At 49.6% G+C, this 19,058-nt stretch overlaps 1 protein-coding gene across 2 annotated transcripts in view; it reads right to left on the minus strand.

The window, feature by feature from the left end:
* KCNIP1 (potassium voltage-gated channel interacting protein 1) overlaps nucleotides 1–19,058 on the minus strand; it is a 342,257-nt gene that overhangs the window by 199,883 nt on the left and 123,316 nt on the right. The window contains exon 1 of one of the 2 annotated variants that reach the window (XM_049647793.1): nucleotides 11,373–11,596. The exons of the other annotated variant lie outside the window; for it this stretch is intronic. Coding sequence (XP_049503750.1) covers nucleotides 11,373–11,433 — 61 coding nt within the window. The 5' untranslated portion in view covers nucleotides 11,434–11,596. Of the gene's footprint in view, nucleotides 1–11,372; nucleotides 11,597–19,058 lie in introns of those variants that run through there. 2 annotated transcript variants of the gene reach the window in all.

Raw genomic sequence — 19,058 nt, forward strand, 5'->3', positions numbered from 1 at the left:
TTCTTTCTTTCTTTCTTTCTTTCTTTCTTTCTTTCTTTCTTTCTTTCAAAATGTTTTTTAACATTTTATTTTTGAGAGAGCCAGGAAGGGGCAGAGAGAGAGGGAGACACAGAATCTGAAGCAAGCTCCAGACTCTATGAGCTGTCAGCACAGTGCATGACATGGGGCTCAAACTCACGAACCGTGAGATCACAACCTGAGCTGAAGTTGGACGCTTATCCAACTGAGCCACCCGGGTGCCCTGACTTCTCTCACGTTTCTAATAACAACCTTTCTACTGACTTCCTCCGAGTCACAAAAGTGCTTCACTGCCATTTTTATTCCTTCTCTTTTCTTCTCATCTACTTCAATGATGTTGCTCATACCATTCCTTTTACCTAGAACTCTACTAACCTACATTCTTGCATGGGTCAAGCCCTTGCTCTTTAATCAATCTGAAATGCCATCTTTTTCAGTCATCCTCTCTGATTCTTCAGCCCTGTGCCTCTGGTAGAGATGGTCTCTCCCTCCCATGAACCCCCACAGGGTAACACAATCTGCAATGTGGTATAGGTAGACACTCAGATACAGTCTAGCTTAGTTGATTAACCAGGCAGGTACAGGTGTTGGAGTCAAATCAGCTGGGTTCAAATCCTGGCTTGGCCACTTTCAAGAGGTGAGACATTGGTGAGACATTGGACATTTCCCTATGCTTTCTGTTCTTCAGTTTTCTTATCTGTAAAGAGTCCAGTAATAATGCTGACTTCCTGGTGATGCTGTAAGGCCTAAATAAAACCAAGCCGCTAAAGTGTCTGGCACATAGTGGGAGCTCTATAGATTTGTTGTTAATATTATTATTACGGTCACCAGAGTGAAGCACCTTGAGGGCAAAGATAGTATCCTCCATAACTAATCTCCTTCTGGCAGCTTCTTTCCTCAGGGGGCAGATGGGAACCTGACTTAGCTCCTATACAGCTTATATGATGTGGACCAATGCACAGAGTGGTTGCTCTGGAAGGTCAGGAAGATCCAGGGATGGCGGGAGAGTAGCACAAGATGAGGGCAGATGTAATAGGCAACGGGAGGACTAAAGGGGACCCCTGAAAAAGTCAGGACAGGATTCTATACTCAGTCTTTACTCCAGGCCTTCCTACCCCTCCTTATAACACACTCTAGGGATGTATCTGCATTTGGAGACAGTCAGAGTTGGTGAGAATCCTGGCTCCTCCACCAGCCATCTGGGGGATGCTTGGCCAAGTCACTTCCTCCAAAGCCTCAGTTTCCTTATCTATCAAGTGGGGAGTTGAATGTTACTTCTCATAGCATGAGATTTCATGTGTTATATGGGGATAATCATAGTATTGGGTTATTGTAAGGATTAAATTAGTTTAATGTATCAAAAGAACTTAGAATAGTACTTGGCAAAAAGTGCTATATAAATCTCATTTCTTTTTCCTATTCTTTTTCTTATTATAAGAGCTTTAAATTGTATTTGTGTTGTTGTTATATTTGTCAATAACTTGCATGGTGCCTGGCACAAAGCAGGTCCTCAATACAGATTGGTTTTTGTTTTTTGTTTTTTGTTTTTTTCTTTTTCCTGTCTGGTTCCAACTCCGATGCAGAAATACCAATAGGCACATTCAAGAGATGTCTACAGCACCAGCAAAGTAGAAGCATCAAAATTGTGAGCAAACATGTTTTGAAAATGTATTATCTTTTTTTTTAAATCATCAAAGTAGTCATCATGAAAAAAAGTCCAAATTTCATTCCATTTCCTTAGACTTACTTTCCTGTTTCAGTTGTGAATTGTCTAAGTAGCAGTTGCTAGGGTCAGGGGCGGGGGGATGGGAGTGTGGCAGATATAATCATTTTAGCCCTAGGACCTTTAGGGCTTGGAGTCCTAATCTAGCCCAGTGCTGGCAGGTGCAAAGGAGAAAGGAAAAGGAGTGAGCCCCCTGCTGTCCCCACTGGGTGAGCAGGGAAACCTCTGGAAGGGCCCCTGCTGAGTGTGCAGTGTGGCCATCTGGGAGAGTGGCACATGGGTGAGTACCAGGGATGGAGGGAAAACGCGACCTCAGCCCCACACGGATGCCAGTGCACTGGCTTCCCCACAGCAGCTGGGTGCTGCACGGCCTCCAGAAGTCTCCCCCAGCTGCCAGCCCTCCTCTCTCTTGGGGCCAAGGGTGGGCATGGGTGAGGAGCTGACAGGGCCAATGGGGGAGGCCGGTGGCTGTCATGTTCAGTTCCCAGGGGCTCAGAAGCTAGAAGCAGTTGTTCAAGGCTTTCCTGGGCATCAGAGGCCTGCTTGTGGCCTGGATGTGGCTTGGGTTGGAGGAGGAGACCATGTGGTGGGATGCCTTTGTCTAAGGCACACTTCACATCCTTGCTCTTTAGTCATTAGACAATCATAGAAGCTCCATGAGCCTCAGTTTCCCGATTTGCAGAGCAAGATGAACAACACAACCATCACAGAGCTACTGTAAAAGTGAAAGGAGACTAGGTATGCAGAAGGGTCTGGGACACGCAGGCCCTTAAAAAATCCAAATCTCTTCTCAAGCAATGCTGCCCTATCCCTCCAGTTTCTACCCCAAACAAGCCTAGTGACCCTGGATGAGTCCTGCTTAACTGTTTAGTGCAGAAAGCTTTCTACAACAGCCAGTAGGATTGCTTGTTTTCCAACAGAGAGGTCCTACTATGCCCCATGGAAAAGGCATTTAACTTCCATGCTTCAGGCTCTTCCTTTGTCTATTAGACTTCTACTAACTCTGTCATACCTGGGTTCAAATGCCACACAAACACTTTGTAAGGAAACCCGGCTGCCAGCCTGCCCTACGATTCTGAACGTTATCAGTGAAATCCCTTGTGGAGAGAGGTCTTTGGTCCTGCGCTCTGTCCTGGCCCATGTCTGAGATGCAACTGGTTGAAGACTCAGAATCCCTCCTTGTCATACTGTCTGGTAACACAGAACTTGGAGGTATAGCTAAGGTGAGGGCTGGCAGAATCAAGATTCAGGATCTCACTTGGCTGGAATAACATTTCAAATTAGTAAATTAAAACTTAATGGGCATACGTAGCCTGGCACTTCTGTTTTATTTTAAAAAGAAAGAAAGAAAAGCTCAACGGAAACCATGTGAACCTGGGGAGATCTGACTTCAGAGCAACTTATGTGCAGACAAGCAGGGCTGGGGAGGCCTAGGGTTCAGGCCCCAGACTGGACACTCCAACTGCGTGACTGTGGGCAAACCACCCACCTCTCTGGACTCCATTTTGTTATCTTAAGTGACACTCGAACCAGGAGCCTTCAAAGGCCCCTTCCAGCTTGATATGTAAACTTATAAATAAACACAAAAAGACATATATATGTACTATAATCTGTGCTCTAGGTCGTGGGCACACGAGCCACCTGGCGATCTTAGCAAAATGCAGGTTACGATCCAGGACCTGAGGCTGAATTTCTAACAATCTCCCAGGTGGCATCAAGGCTACTGGTCTGAGGACCACACTGAGAACAGCACAGCTCCAGATGGTCATATCTCACCACTACTGCGTTCGTGCTGTCCTTTGGCCACTGGGGTCTTACGTGCATTCTGCATTTAATCCTCATAACGACCCTGGAGGGAATTGCTATCAATATCCCAATTGTCTGGATGTAGAAAGGCAGATTCACAGAGTTGAAGGGCCTGCCTGAGGCCGCATGGCTAACAATCTGCAGGGCCAGACTTTGTATCCAGGTTATGTATATGTCCATAATAGCCACACCACATGCATATGTGTAATACAGATTTAGGCCAACATGTGGCCAAGGGCAGAAAGGAATTAGTGAGAGAGCAGAAAGCAAACACACCAGCGAGGTCCTGTGTTTGTTTCCTCTGCAATGATGACCACTCATCAACTGGCTGACCCCTCTCTGCCTCTCTGGACCATGTGAAAACACTGACTGATTCTGGTCCCTGATTTGGAAGGTTTGGAAATCTAACACACTTGAAGACCGATGTGCTCGATCCTTCACTGACAGGCAATGATGGCTGCAACAAAGGGAAAAGAATGTAGTTCACATAAATGATTAGAGCAGAGGAGCAATGTTTAATCCTATTAATGAATTTGCTAATTGGCCTTATGCCCCCAATCATTTCATATTTAGGCTTTTGCAGTGTCAGATTAAATAGAAACGGATCCAGGGGTGGTTTGAGATGAGGCTAAAAGCATTTTGCTCAAGGCCTACAGATGGCTCGGTGGTGTGGTATGGCTAATGAGGGCTGTATCTGAATGCCTTCTCTCCACATTCCCCACTGGGGCTGCTCTTTCTTGAGGCAAGGCCAGCAGGGGAGGGAGAGGGTGTGGTGCCTAAGAGCTCACGCTCAAGGATTAGCCAGAACTGGGCACTGCTATCCAAGGGCCGTGTGACCCTGGGAAAGGAACTTTGCTTCTCAGAACCTCAGTTCCTCATCTGCAAAATGGGAACTGTAAAAGGGTCTGCCCTCCAGGGCTGGGAAGAGGTTAATAAAGTAACAGGGAAAAGGGCAGAGTAAGGTGCCTGGCAAAGAACAGCGGTCAACATCAGCTATTATTATTATTAACCTTGGCAGATGATCCACATTCTCCCATCTCACCACTGGGAAGTTTTCATCATCTAAAACTGCCAGCTTCCCTTAGGAGTTACCAGAGAAACTTCTCGGGATGCTAGGGGCCAGGGTTGTGATGGCTCTGGGTCCCAGAGGGATGGAATCAGAGGCCACAGTTTGAAGGACACAGATCACCAAGGAATGCTCAGTCATAGTGCAGAGAAAGCAACAGAGGAGGAAGGACCTGCTCCAAGATGGATAAAGGCAGCAGCAAAGCCAGTACAACCCGAGTTGTTAAAATCATCTTATCGTATGTGAAGCACAATGCTCACTACCTCTTTGGCCCCATACGCATCCCTGTAAGGTAGATGCTGTCATTGTCCCCATTTTACAGAGGGGGAAACTGAGGCTCAGAAAGGCTCAGCTAAGGAGTCACAGAGCCAGAGTTTAAACCCAGGTCTTACTTTCACTCAGGGGTCCTAACCATTCTGCAACCCTGTTCCTAACCCCCTGATTTGAGTGGAATGCAGTTCCCATTTCCCCCCACTGCCCCAGTGAGGATTCCTGCCTGGACTGGAATAATAAGAATTAATCCAAAGTTCTGCTCCCATGGCTAGTGTATGGAAAACCAGCGATATCCCAGCGGATTACAGCTACTCCCCAAAGGTGACCCATTTAAAACACTCCCTGGAGGGAGGGGAAGCATTTAAAGATAAGTCAAGTTTGTCTGAAGGTCCCAAGACTCTCAGTCACAGTCTCTCTCTCCCTCCCTCCCTCCTTCCCTCCCTGCCTCCCTCCCGCCCCGCCCCACCTTTCCCCCTCTCTCTCCTAAACACTGCTCATTCCTTGCCTGATAAATGGGAACATCAACTCCAGGGCCATTATGCAGAACTTTGCAGTGTTCCCCGCCACGAGCAGACCTGGATTTCTCATCTGTGCTGCCGCATTCTTGCACTACTTGGAGCCATCAAGAACACGCCCTGCTCCATCCATCCTTACCTCCACACAGCCAACATCCATCAGGTCTGGGCCCAATATCAGGCCTGACAGAAACGCTGGAATATTACTCATTCCTTTAGAGCTAGTCAGAGAGATAAATGTATAAACCCATAATCACGTAATGTTCATAATTGTAGCGTGCAGAAGCAGCAACAGCTGCAGAGGTAACAGGGGAGGGAGAGATGTGCTCTACCTCTAGGAGCCTGGGAGTGGGTGATATTGAATGAGGTCTTGAAGGATGTGTAGGAGTTTGCCAGGTGAATGGGGAGGTAGAGGTGAAAGGGTGAGTGGAAGCCAGAGTGGACCTCGGGCAGAGGTAATATCAGGGAAGCAATGCTTTAAGGATACTTCAGATGTTGCTTAGTGAATCAATAAATGGGCAGACAAATACACAGGTTCTTGGTCTCACCCAGACAAGGTAAAAGTGAACTCAATATACAAGGGAGGTCATTCTGGATCAGTCCTTGCTTTAGATTTTTTTTTTTTTTATCAATCAACAAAAGAGCGAAAGCTTAAGAGATACCTTCCCATCTTCTTGCCTTCCCCCAAAACACTACACACCTACTGATACCCAAAAAACTACAGGGCTTTTCTTGACTGAATTTATAATTTTTAGCTTTCTAAGAAGCACATGCTATGTTTATTATTATCTGTACCATGGCTTCCTGTCCCATGGACTCCTTCTAGTTTTCATGGGGGATAGCTTAGATCCAGGGTTGGGGTAGCATGACAATCAATGCTCTTCATGAAAGACAGTCTTTCACTATAGCCTTCCGAGGACTTCATTACTCATTCATTAATTTATGGATACATTCATTCATGCATGTACTCATATCTTCAATCATTCCCTCTGGCATTCATTTGATATTTCATTTGCTCCCTTTCATTCATGTATTTACTTATTCCTCCATTCATTCAATCATTCATTCTTTCACTCACATGTCAACATATGCACTCACTGTTCATTTTCACATTTACTAAACATTCATTGAGCAAAGCCTTTCCAGGTATACAAAGAGGTCCAGACTGTGTCCCTTGCCAGGGACAAACCTCCTCATTTTAGGCAGTAGTCCCTCACTTCTATCTTTCAAACTTTCCATTTCCCTCTTTCTGTTCACCTTGATCTCCACTGAGTTTCTTCTGGGATTGAGATCCCAGAACTGTGCCTGGCACTGGGTGTGGGCTCCTCAAGCTTTTGTGACTCTCAGGAGCTGGGGAGTAGGAACACTGTTCTCAGCATCTCCTTGCTAAATGGTAAACAGATTCAGTACGTTTCATGGACAAAGCCAATTCAAAGCCAGCAGGCCAAATAAGAGAATTCATTCAAGGCAAAGGGCTGGTAACCGAAATTCCAGCCGGAAGCTAACTTTTCCTGCAGGGTCTGCAATTCTAGAAAATAACAGAGAGTGGCCGACCATTCCATTATTCATAATTTCCTCCAGAAAAGATGTATTGAGTACCTACTATGTGCAGGAAACCAGGCTGAGGACTTTGAGGAATGATTCAGACAAGTTCCCTGCAAGAAGCTGACACTCCGGAGTCAGGGGTTTTGGGTTGGGGGGGGGGTTGGGGAGGTGTGGTTAACACCTCCATCCAGTGCCTACTTGAATGCATGACTTGAAAGTCATGAAAATGCATACTTTAAACTATTTGGGAATGTAGATGAGAGAAATCACTGCCTCCCGGGGCCCAGGGAAGCCTTCTTGACTGTGGAAATAGCTGAGTGAGGTCTTGGGTTATGGGTGGAGTGATAATTATTGGACCAGGAGATGGCGGAATGGTAACACAGAGTTAGAAGGGTAACACAGAGTTAAAAGGATGGACAAAGATGCAGAAGCAGGGGAGACCCAGCACAAACGCCTCCGTAAATTAGTACGCCTCTCTTAGACATAAGGAAACTGGCATCTCCAAGGTGAAATGATTTGCCAAAGGTCCCCTGATACAAGGGCTATGCGACAGCAGGGTTTCTGCTCCTCCACGCCTCGCTGCCTCTCCTTGGTCTCCCAGATCTTCTGGGTTGAGCATGCTGCCCGATTAAAAAACTACAAACCCAGCTTCATCAGGAACCCTCCGGTTCCACAAATTCTCCAAGGTGTTCACTGATCTAGGAATCAGGAAACCGATTCCATATTTGTCCCTAACTTGCCACAGGGACTTAGAAAAAGCATCTCATAGCTGTGGGCTTTAGTTTGCTCATCTAGTCAGTGAGCACTCTGGAGATCCCAAGCTCAGACCTTGCTGAGGGTTCTGAATGTTTTCTTCTGGCAGTGGAGGACTGATAACCCATTTGCTTACAGGCATACCTCCACTGAGATGGCCTTGGTCTAGTGATGTTCTGCCTAAATTCTCTTGCCCCCCCACAGGCTCCACAGCTGCACCTGCATCAGCCTTCTCTGGTCACCCCACACCCCAACCCTTCGCGCTTACTTGTTAAAGCAGTGTCCCGAGCAGTGTCCTTGGTATAAGCACATGCAAAACTCCTGGAGCCAGAAATTCTACCTAGGACCGGGCTGCAGAAGCTGAATCCCCCAAAGCAGGGTGGCCTTTCCTCATTCTTAATTAAAGAGAAACAAAGATCCCAAACAGAGAAAGAAAATGAATTTGAATGTTTTTAGTCAGTGACCCTGCTCTTAAACGAATTCAGATTTCGGCTGCCTTCAGGAAGCTCTCCCTGAACACTCAGCTTGGGCTATGTGTGTCTCTCTCTCAGCACTAGTCACATGGGGTTTTGCCCTACTTAAAAAAATGTATACGTGCTACCAGATTATATTTTGGAAACACGCAGGGATTTGTTCAGCAAGCTATGTTGTTTTCAGGACCAGCCACGGAGCAGAGGTCAGTGGAGGCTCAGTACCAGGACCAGCCTCGGTGTATCTAAAGTTTTGGGTCCTAGTTATCTGGACAGTGCTGGAAGAGGGCTCCAGAAACAAGGTGGTAGGACTCCCAGAGGCACTGCCTACTTCCAGGATGGCCTCACTCGAGGCATTTGGAAGCCACAAACAGTTTAGAGCCATAAATTGAACAGAAGCTAAAATGTGCTGACCACTTACTACATAGCAGAGCTCGTGCTGAGCATTTGACTTGCATTATCCCTGAAATTCACACAACCCAACAGCTATTTTAAAGTGGTAACTACCACTACTGTCTCTGTTTTACACTTGAGGCAAACATGGCAAGTGAGTGGTAGGCCTGGATTTGACTCCAGCAGGAATTGAAAATCCCCACCATCCTCTTCTTACTGCCTCTAATTAGATCCGAGCCTGATGTCTCAGAGATCATAGTAGCAGTTCCAGCAAGAGCATCAGCAATAAAAACCTCCAAGTTTGAGAGTAGGATGGAACCTGAGGAGAAACTGAGGTCCCAAGGTGGGGGGAAGGGAACTGGCCAGGAAGTGATCCCTGACCACTAGCCTCCCCAGCCAGTTTCTAAGTCACTTCTCTCTGCAGGAAAGGTCTTCTGCTGATTAGCATTCCACAGAGGAAGATGGTAAGATAAGACTCTGCTCGGGGGCAAATGCCGGGAGAAATATACACAGCTGGAGCCCGGGACAATTCAGCCAACGTGGTGGAACTCTGTGCAAGAGGGGCTGACCACTCAGGGCTGGGGCTTGCCATGGCGGCCTGCCCAACAGCCTTGACCCGCCGTGAGCTTCAAACAGGCGTTGTTGTGACAGTTAAATAAGAAGGTGCAGAAGAAGCACCCAGAACTGTGCCAGGCACACAGTAAGGGCTCACCGAATGCTGGTGCCCCTCTTCTCTTTCTTAGGATCCTGGGAGAGAGCAAAGAGCCCTGGTCTCTGGGACTCCAATGGGAATTCACTGGGGTGACCTAGAATTTTGTGCAGGAGAAGGGAATGGTAGACAGTAATGTTTGAGCTTTTAATCTTTGCCTGACCCTGTGCAAGGAACTTCATATCCATCCTTCTTTTTTTTTTTTTTTTTTTTTTCATGTTCTTACAAGTCTCCTTTGGGTCCCTGGTGGCTCAGCCAACACTGTATATGTAGCATGGTCCTCCCTCCCTGTACTTCCCACACACCCAGTTTCCTGCCTGGACGTAGTATTGTCACCCATGTTATGGATGAGAAAACTGAGGCTAAGAGGGATGAGGCTGGCCTGAGATCTCAGAAGGAGGCGCTGATGAAGCTGGGATGCACACCCAGACCCCACTGGACTCCAGAGCTCAAGATCTTTCTGTGACACCTAGCTGCCTCCCAGAAGTGCCACAGTCATTGAAAATATTTTAAAACAAACCCCTGGGTTTCTTGTACCCACAGTCCCCTGGCCTCTGGGGCCTCACAGTGGTCAGACAGATGATGGGGGTTTGGTGCTGAATTGTGTTCCCACACAAGTGGTATCTGAGGATCTGTGAGAAACAGGGCTCTGAATGTCAAGGTCCTGGACCAAGGCTTGCAGACCTGTCCTGCCCAAGACTGGTAAAAAGGCAACCAGACCCTTCCCTGCCAAAAGGATGTGTAACTCACGTGGCCTTAGACTCGTGTTCTAAGATGTAAACACCAATCCAGCTTCATCACCTAAGATCTACCTCCGGAGATCTCACTGCTCAGTGCTCAACCAGCTCAATGTCTCTGGGAGCTAGGCCAGATGCCTGGACCCCTTGAAGGCAGGTTACGCATGAGGAACTCTGAGACACAGACCTGCCTAAAGAGTCAGGGGAGACCAACCAAGTCCTAAGAGCAGATCATTGAGCACCCTGGGGTCCAGCCTTACCTTAATACAATTCGAATCACTAACCAGCATTAAGGATTGGGAGCTATGACCCCCACCTATAGCCAGAACCTGAGCTCCAATGGTAGAACTTGAAGGTTTAAGTGTCAGTTTACTTGAAACCCTTCTGCCACTCACAACAGGATTTGAGCATTAAACGAAAGAACACAAAACCCATCATTTTCTTGCTTCCTAACTGCATCCTGTCCTAACTGCATCCTGTCTCTTCATTCCAACAACCAACTTTCTAACTGCTGGATAGGAGGCCTGCGCAGTCTCCCGTGATGCAAGATATGTTTGCCCCAACTTCACATGGACCCATTTGACTCCTGTCCCACCGGCGGGGGAGACTGGGCATGTCTCAGCTGGGGAAAGGCAGCTATGGAACAGGGTCCAGGAAGGAGGGACTGCAGGGACTCACAGTTTCTAATCCCTGACATAAGCTCACTGCTCCATCACACCTCATCGGTGCCTTCAGCACCCTGGTGGTTCCCAGAGCATGACAGCACCCTTGCGTGACACCCTGGCTCCTAATGACTCCCCCAGCCACCAGGACATGAGCCCTGGGAGTTTCACCACCTGGCAGCAGCTGATTCCTTTTGGCTTGCAGAGGTTTATTGGGGTGGGCACACAGAGCACTGTCTCCCGGATGAGGGACTCCTAGGTCTGCACCAGCACTACTACCAGGAGGAGTGTGTGCATGTGTGAGCACCCCTGCTGGGTGCCCACAGTTGCACAATCGCCAGCAGTCATGGGAACGGGAAGGGCTTCCCAACATTCCAACCAGACAATCCAGTCACCTCCCACCTGTGAATCTGACTCTTCCTTCTGTTCCCAGAGATTTCCAGGAGTGTCCTGGCACCCAGCGCCCTACAGGGTATCTCCCCCGCCCCTGGGGCCAGTGCCCACTCTGGCTCCTTGTGCGTGTTCAGGATATTCACACCAAACCTCCCGCCAGGTTTCTGACTCCTTCGGATACAAGAACCTGCCCTCGCTCGTGATGGAGAGGAGGGTCCAGGCCAAGGAAGGCAGGCGGCACACCCCAGCTCAGCACGGAGCACCCCCAAACCCAGCCAGGGGAACAAAAGGAAGAAGGAGGTGGCTTACCTTTAGAAGGTCGCCTTTGTTTGGTTTGCAGAGACGAGAAGGTGCCCATGACGGCCCCCATGGCAGCGAAGACTTGTGTGCGACTTGGGACCCCTTGCCCGGCCCCTCCCCTCCCCTGCAAAGAAATCAGTGTGGCTCCTCTACTCTGAATTGGAGGAGGGAAAAAAAAAAAAAAAAAAAGCACCCGGCAGCTCGCCTGCAGCTTGGTATTCAGCGAGCGTGGGGCTGGGGCGCTGGGAGCCTTTTCTTTCCTTCTTCAGCCCCGCACATGCACTGACTCACAGGGCCAGCGGCTCCCCGTGAGCCTTCGGAACCGGGCCGGGCCGCTTCGCGCGCCACCGGCCGAGGACGCTGCCCCGCAGCCTGCTCGGTGCCGGACACGGGGCGGCGCGCCCGCCGGCCAAGGCTCCCGAGCCAGCGGCGCGTGCGGTGCGGGAGCCGCGCTCGCCCGCCCCTGCTGCCGCACGCTCCGCTCCCCTCCCGGCGCTCGGGCTGGCTCTCGGGGGGCCGGGTACCAATCATGAATGAACAGAGCCAGGGACCGCGCGGAGCGGAGCCGCGCGCCCGCCCGCCCGCCTGCCCGCGCTCCGGGCGAGTCTGAGGCGCGCGGAGTGGCCGGCGGGTAACCCCGGAGGGGCGGGGCGGGGGGCCGGGCCCACGAGGGGTGCCCGCTGCCCGCGCCGCTGCCCACCGCCCTGCGCGCCCGCACCTGCGGGGCCGTGCGCCCCTCCGGGGCTGCGCCCCTGGGCGCACAGACCGAGGTAGGCACCTGGCTGATGGGTGGGGTTCAGGGGGCGGCCGCAGATTGCTCCCCGAGAGAACGTGTGCCTGTGTGTGTGTGTGTGTGTGTGTGTGTGCGCGCGCGCGCGCGTGTGTGTGTTCCTGCGTGTGATCCGCTATTTCATTTGACTTCAAGGGAAATCTTATTTAACCCACCACCTGAATTCGCGGGATGGGGAGAAAGTCTGCCCCACCCAGGGAGAGATGTAAAACATACATCCAATTGGGTTGTCATGGGAGGAAGGGACCCTCCCGCTCCTGGCCAGGGCCACCCTCTACTGATGGAAAATTGGGGGAGAGGGGCAGAGGAGCCCCTGTGGGCCTTGCCTTTTCTTTTTCATTTCTCCCTTCTTTCTGTCCCTCCTTCATCCTTCTACCTCCTCCTGCGTCCCCCTCCCCCAATAATTTCTTAGCCATCAGCTACAGGGCAGGCTGAGAGTTAGTGCTGTGGGGGTAAAGGCTGAATTTAAGAAACAGTCTCCCTGCTGTGAGTTTTCCCTCCAGACCACGCAGAACCCCAACGGCTATCTGTGTCTCATGCGAAAGGGCAAAGTGTGGGTTCACTCTTGTGGGTTCTCCTCAGCTCTCTGTGGTGCTGAAATGCAGTCTGCTCCCTGGAAGCCTGAGGAGGAGGCACCCTCGTTCCATGCAGGAGCCGCCTCAGTTTCCACTACACACTATGCTTGCACATCACAGGGTCCCGCAACACATGGCCTCACCAAAACACACATACTTACACAAAACTATGGGCACAGTCCCACAAGTCCCACTTTGACATTACTGTGTTATACACATAGACACACTCAGCCCATAATACACTCAGGTGCATCCTCAGGACCCCACACAAGATCCAGACACACGACCACAGAGGCACAGAGACGTGCACACAGCAATGCAAAATGGCATCACGATTACCCACATTTATGCAGGCTCAAAGCTGCACAGGCATATAGTCATACCTCAAGGATAGAGGGCGCCTCAGGAGCTATTTCCTGTCATTCCAGCCCATTAGCTGCCCCTTCAGGGACAAAGGTGGCCTGAGTCTTGGCCAGGGACCCTGAGTAATTTCCTTTACCTATTCAGCGCTTAATTCTTTCTCAGATCCAAACACACGCCATATTCTGTGCAACAGGGAAGGTGTACTTAATAACATCTGTCCCTGTAATTTGCAGTCCCCTGTGCTGTGTATAACACACACCACCCCATGCCCCGTGAAGTTAGACAGGTCATGTCTAATCATTACTGTAGCGAGAAACTGAGGTTTACCAAGGGTAAAGGATTTGCCTGAAGTGACTTAGCCAGAATATGGGATTAGAACTTGGAGTACAGGGCTCTATCACCACCTCTTGTTGGCAGGTGGGGACGCTGGGGGCCCCTGAGCTGGGGAGATCTCTTCTGGGTCCCACCAGATTCAAAGCTTCAGCTCTTGTAAGTGCCAGGGTTTATCTGTCTGTGTCCATGAGGCCTAGAGTTCTGGCTGATGAATAAGATTGGTAGCGGCTGGCCCCCTGCCTCCTGCCTGTGCTCCCTGCTGGAGAAGAAGGGTGGGGGTGGGGGTGGGGTTGAAGCCACGGGTCAGGAGAGGACCCATCAGGATGGCCAGGACTCAAGGAACAGAGGAGAGAGCTCTGCCAGGGAGAGGGTGGTGCAGCCTTCTAGTGCCCCTGGACCCTCAGGCACCTGCTCATCTCTACACTACCTGCAGATGAGAACCAACACTTGAGAGTTTACAGAAGACTAGGATGCTACTCTTGCATTTCTTCTTCTTCCCTGTGACTGTATGAAGAGGCAGAGTGGAGATGAATTGCTCCATTTTACAGATCAGAGATAGTAAAGTACCCCTGGAGGAGTTTCCGACTGGCTGCCTCTGAGCCGTAAGAATAAAGTCAAGCCACCAAGATAAAGTCCAAACTGAGGAGCATGCATTATGAGGCCCTTTTGTGACCTGACTTCATCTCCCAATCACCTTGCTCTCTGGTGCTCCCTGTGGGGCCCCAGCCACACAGAACCTCACTGGTGCCCTCTAGGGTTGTGTTTCAGGGCCTTTGCACTTGCCGTTCCTGCTGCCTAGGATGTCACTCACCCCTTTCACCCCACATATCCTGGACCATCTAATTCAAGTATCATTTGCTCCAGGAATACCTTTCTGGCCCTGAACTGGTGCTTGCCTCAGGGGTTCCTGCGGCACTCGGGCCTTTGTGCCCATCAGAAAACTCATTTCCTTGGTTCTCATTGTGCCTTTCCTGTCTGTGTCTCCCTCTGCACAGAGAGTACCTTGGGAGCAGGGACCACTACTGATTTAGCTCCTCACTGTCTACTTAACCCCTCATTTCTAACAGGGGTGCAGTCAATCTGTGCTGAGTGAATGAATGAATGAATGAATGAATTTTCTTTGCTCAGCGAACCAATTATTAAGTAAAAATTGGTGATTACCAGATCGTCCTAGCTCTTCAAAGGAAGAAGCACACTCCTCTAAGTAAAGATTCATTTATTCAACAAATATTTGTTCATTCATATGTCAACCATGTACCAGATATTTACACGCACAATAGCTCACTTATTCCTGGTGATGCCCTGTGTGGTAGGCATTATCTATAGATAAATGGACACACACATGCATTGTATGATGCGGCAGACATTGCCCGGGAAAGGCTCGCAAAGAATGCGTCTAGGGAGGAATGCACGTCAAGTGTGAGGGAGAAGAGAGAGAAGACAGCAGACCCGCTCCTGCCTCTTGGAGATTCGCCACAGAGAGCAGAGTACTGCGTGGGCAGTTTGTCCTGTTGTCCCCAACATGTACTCACCGAGGCCATCTTGCCAGCCCTGTCCAGCTGGGGCTTCACTGGCTGTGGCTCCTTCTACTCTTGAAGGTGACCTGATTCATGCCCTATGTCCAGGTCTTACCCCTCCCTCATCCACGCTCTTATGGGCTGAATGTCTGTGTCTCCTCAAAATGCATATGTTGAAGCCCTAACCCCGAGTGTGGTTGTATTTGGAGATGGGACCTAATTAAGGCTAAATGAGGTCACTAGGGTGGGGTCTTGATCCTAGGGGATTAGTGTCCGTAATGTCTTATAAGAACAGACATCAGAGAGTTCCCCCAACCCCTGCACACATGACTAAGGAAAGGCCTTGTGAGCACACAGGGAGCAGAAGGCAGCCATCTGTAACCCAAAGGGAGAGCTCTCACCAGACACCCACCCTGCTGGCACCTTGATCTTGGACTTCCAGTCTCCAGAACTGTGAAAAGATACATTTCTGTTGTTTAAGCCTCCCAGTCTGTGCCATTGTGTAATAGCAGCCCGAGCTGAGTAATACACACCCACGGCGCCTGTCCATGCCCTCAGAAAGCTCTGGAGGCAAGGCCTTCCCTTTCCTCTGACATAAACACCAGTGTAGCACTCCTTAGGGTATTCCTGGAAGGCTGTTCAGGGAAGAAGGGGTGAAATGGTCAGAGACCTGCAGGTCCCATGTTCCCTCCCCCTACTGTCATGTGCTCACTCACCCCTGTTTCTTTTCATCCTTGCCGGCTGGGAAATTCAATAAGTTCCCACCACCCGTGGAAGCAGCAGTGTCAGATTAACAGCGTGGATCTGGTGGTGCTGCTAGATCGGGGTTCAAGTCTTGATTTTGCTGCTTTTTAACTGTGTGACCTGGAGCCTGAGGAGTACCTTCTCTGCACCCTACTTTCACCTTCTGTGGATTACATTAGTACCTACCTTATAGTGCTGCTGTGAGGGCTTGGAGGTGATGTAAGGCCCTTGGTGGGTGCCCAGCACACAGTGTGGCCAGTTACGGAGGGCGGACTGCCACTGTCACTGTTGCTGTGGGCCAGGTATTGTGCTGGGTTAGAGGGGTATAGAAATGAGTCAGCCACAGCCCTTCCCCTTGGCTTCCATCTTTGCTCTTCATCTGTTTCATAGGAAGTCTATTCTCAGGGTCCCCATCTGGTATTAAAAGACTCAGATTAGTTAAGGAAGGGAATGTGGTTGGCACCTGATTATGTGCAATTCAGCACTATGCTAGCTGCTGTCTTGTACCATTTCCCAAATGTTCTGCATGCATAAGTCTGGCCTCCTCAAATAGATCCTGAGTTTTTAGAAAGCAAAGCAGGCACCCCTCTACCCTGCCCCCATCCACCATGGCTCGACCAGACCCGGGACATCCCAAGTGTTCTGCAAACACTCACGCTGAGATCAGCGGGATAGGGGAAAGGGCACCATCATTTAGCCCTGGGATCAAGTCCCACTTCTCTTACCAAATGTACCTCTGGGCCTGGGCTACTTCTCTCTGAAACACGAACAAAGTCCTTTCAAGGATGGTGTGAGGATTGGGTCAGATAAAGTAAAGGGAAAATACTTTGTTCCCCTGCAAAGCAGTCACAAATGTCCTTTATTATTATTTGCTCTGGGCCTTATTTAATTATTCATTCAATCAACAAATACTTATTAAGCATGATCTACCTGCTAGGCACCATTCTATATAATGAACAAAAAGAGGCCTTCAGGGAGTTGGCAGGCTAGGACCAAAGGCTATCAGATCCTCTTACCATTACAAACTGTGACCAGACTGGTGGGGAGGAGGGGACAGATGAGTTTGGGATGAGGTGGGGTGGGGGGGGGGGGATGCTCAAAGCCAGTAGGATGAACCTTTTGCAAACTACAAAGTTATGTCACAACTGAGTATAGAACCTCAGAAGACAGGGAGTTAGATACAGCTTTCAAGTCAAGGAGATCAGGTTACAAATGCTGGGTTTGTTGGGTGACCTCAAGCAAGTTATTTGACCTGGGAGAGCTTCAGTTTCAGCAATCTGCAAGCAGAATAATTCCGCCAGCCTCAGTTGCAGGGTGAGGCTGAAAGTGATCATGATTACAAACGTGCCTGGCAGGGGGCCTCTCGCCTAGAACAGTCCTGGCTCAGAAAATGCTAACTCCATTCCTCAGTTTCCCCTTCTGGTCTTTTTTTGTAAACAGCTTCTTCACCCCCTTCCCAGGAGGAAGAAAAGATCTTGGAATAGGACCTGGGCTGGGGAATTGTCTCTCTGAGGCCACATCCTTAATGCATCGGCAATGACCTTATCTGTCAAGGTTGAGTGTGACCTTTCAGGGAGCAAAACTCATTCTTGGAAGCCAGGTCACAGGCTCTGTCTTTGATGTCCTGCTGGCTGCACTGCCCCAAGGGTTCCCCCTTCATGCTCCAGTGCTGGAACAGTCTCTCTACCAGGGGCTGAAATGAGTTCAGACAGAGTGCAGCCACCCACGCAGCCCAGACACTGGCAGCAAAGCACTTCCAAGTTACCCAGATCCAACGAGGGGGGAGGACATTCCAGAGCATGTTGGCTTTCAGTTATCTAAAGCAACATACATAATGTGTCCTAAGAAGTCATGGGTGCCCTCCTTAGGCCAGGCGCAAGGTAAGTACTTGGTGAAATTGATCAGAAAGCTTTCTGCGGGTGTATGGAAGGCTGGGTAGAAGGAGGAAGGGTGGAGAGGGAGGTAGATTTAAATATGTTCAAATAAACATTTAAATATCCAATGAAACCTGTGAACCTTCTCCCCCAAAGTAGCCATGCATGGGTACACACACACTCACACCTTGCATAAAATTTTATGGAGTTTACAACTCTCCCACATGAAGCACATCCGTGGACGCCTAGTTAAGAAACTCCGTACTACAGGGGGAAAGATTCTAAGGGATTTTATACAGTCATTTCTTAGCTGTCTGACTTAAACTTTTCTGAACTTCAGTGTCAACATCTGTAAAATGGGTGTAAATAATTGCACCTATTTCTTAGGGCTGTTGTAAGGATTAAATGAGTGCTGGTCTTTGTTAACCTCCTCACTAAACTGCATTCACTCACTCACTTGTTCATTCAGTCACAAGTTAGTGAGTGCCTCCTGTTCCATCACACCCTGAGCTGATCTCTGCGGCTGCAGAAGTTTATGCTCACTTGCTTGGGGGACTCACAGTCTGAGAGGGCAAAGGGCAGATAAGCAATTCACGATAACACCCCAGACTTCACCAAGAATGAGTGGGAATGACTACTCTAGCTCTGCTGCTGAGAAAAACAGCCTATGACTCTGGCCAGGATGGCTCCCACCAAAAGTCCTGGGAGAAGCAAGTGTTTGGATTCAGCAAGGTCAGGGGCCTAGATCAGGCTATGAGGGCACAGGTCAGGGTGGAAGCAGGGGGGAGAAAGGCACAGGGCTGGAGGTAGTGGAGGGTAGAGTCAGGGACAGAGTAGGACTGAGATGGGGCGGGGTGGCCCTGGACAGTTGCCATTGCCAGAGTTGTGTGACACTGAAATGGCTGGGGCAATGAAGACAGAAATCAGGGCAGAATTTCTAAAGTGCGTGCAGAATATGGATCCATAATCTCCTTGGGTAAATGTGCAGGAGTTTATCATGTTCACTCCCCTCCTTTAGTCTCCTTAGATTATATAACCATTGCCTTAACAATGGTAGCCACTGTCCGTGGAGTTTTTACTATGTGCCGGTTTGTTCCTGGTCCCATTACTCATTTCAGTAAGGTAGGTATCCTCATTATCCCCCATTTTATAGAGGATGCAACCAAAGCACAGAGAGGTTAAGTGACCTGCCCAAAGTCACACTGCAAGAAGTGGTAGAGCTGGCTTTGAACTTGATGGTCTGACTCCAGATCCCACACTCCCTTTCTGGCTCCAAGCCCTCCTGCTCTACTGTAACTTATTTTTTCTACCACTGTTTCTCTGGGAGGCTACAATTCACTGGGGATTCACAGGTATGGTCTGACTTCTTAGAGCCAAGGGACAAATGCGAAGGTCCCCTGGGTCCTGGCCCTCTGGCTGGTGCTTGTGGTGGTTGCAGCTTCCATTCAAACCCTCACTGCCTAGGGGCTACAGCCATACCCACCTGCCTATGGGAATGC

The sequence above is a fragment of the Panthera uncia genome (genome assembly GCF_023721935.1).
Source record: "Panthera uncia isolate 11264 chromosome A1 unlocalized genomic scaffold, Puncia_PCG_1.0 HiC_scaffold_17, whole genome shotgun sequence".
Lineage (NCBI taxonomy): Eukaryota > Metazoa > Chordata > Mammalia > Carnivora > Felidae > Panthera > Panthera uncia.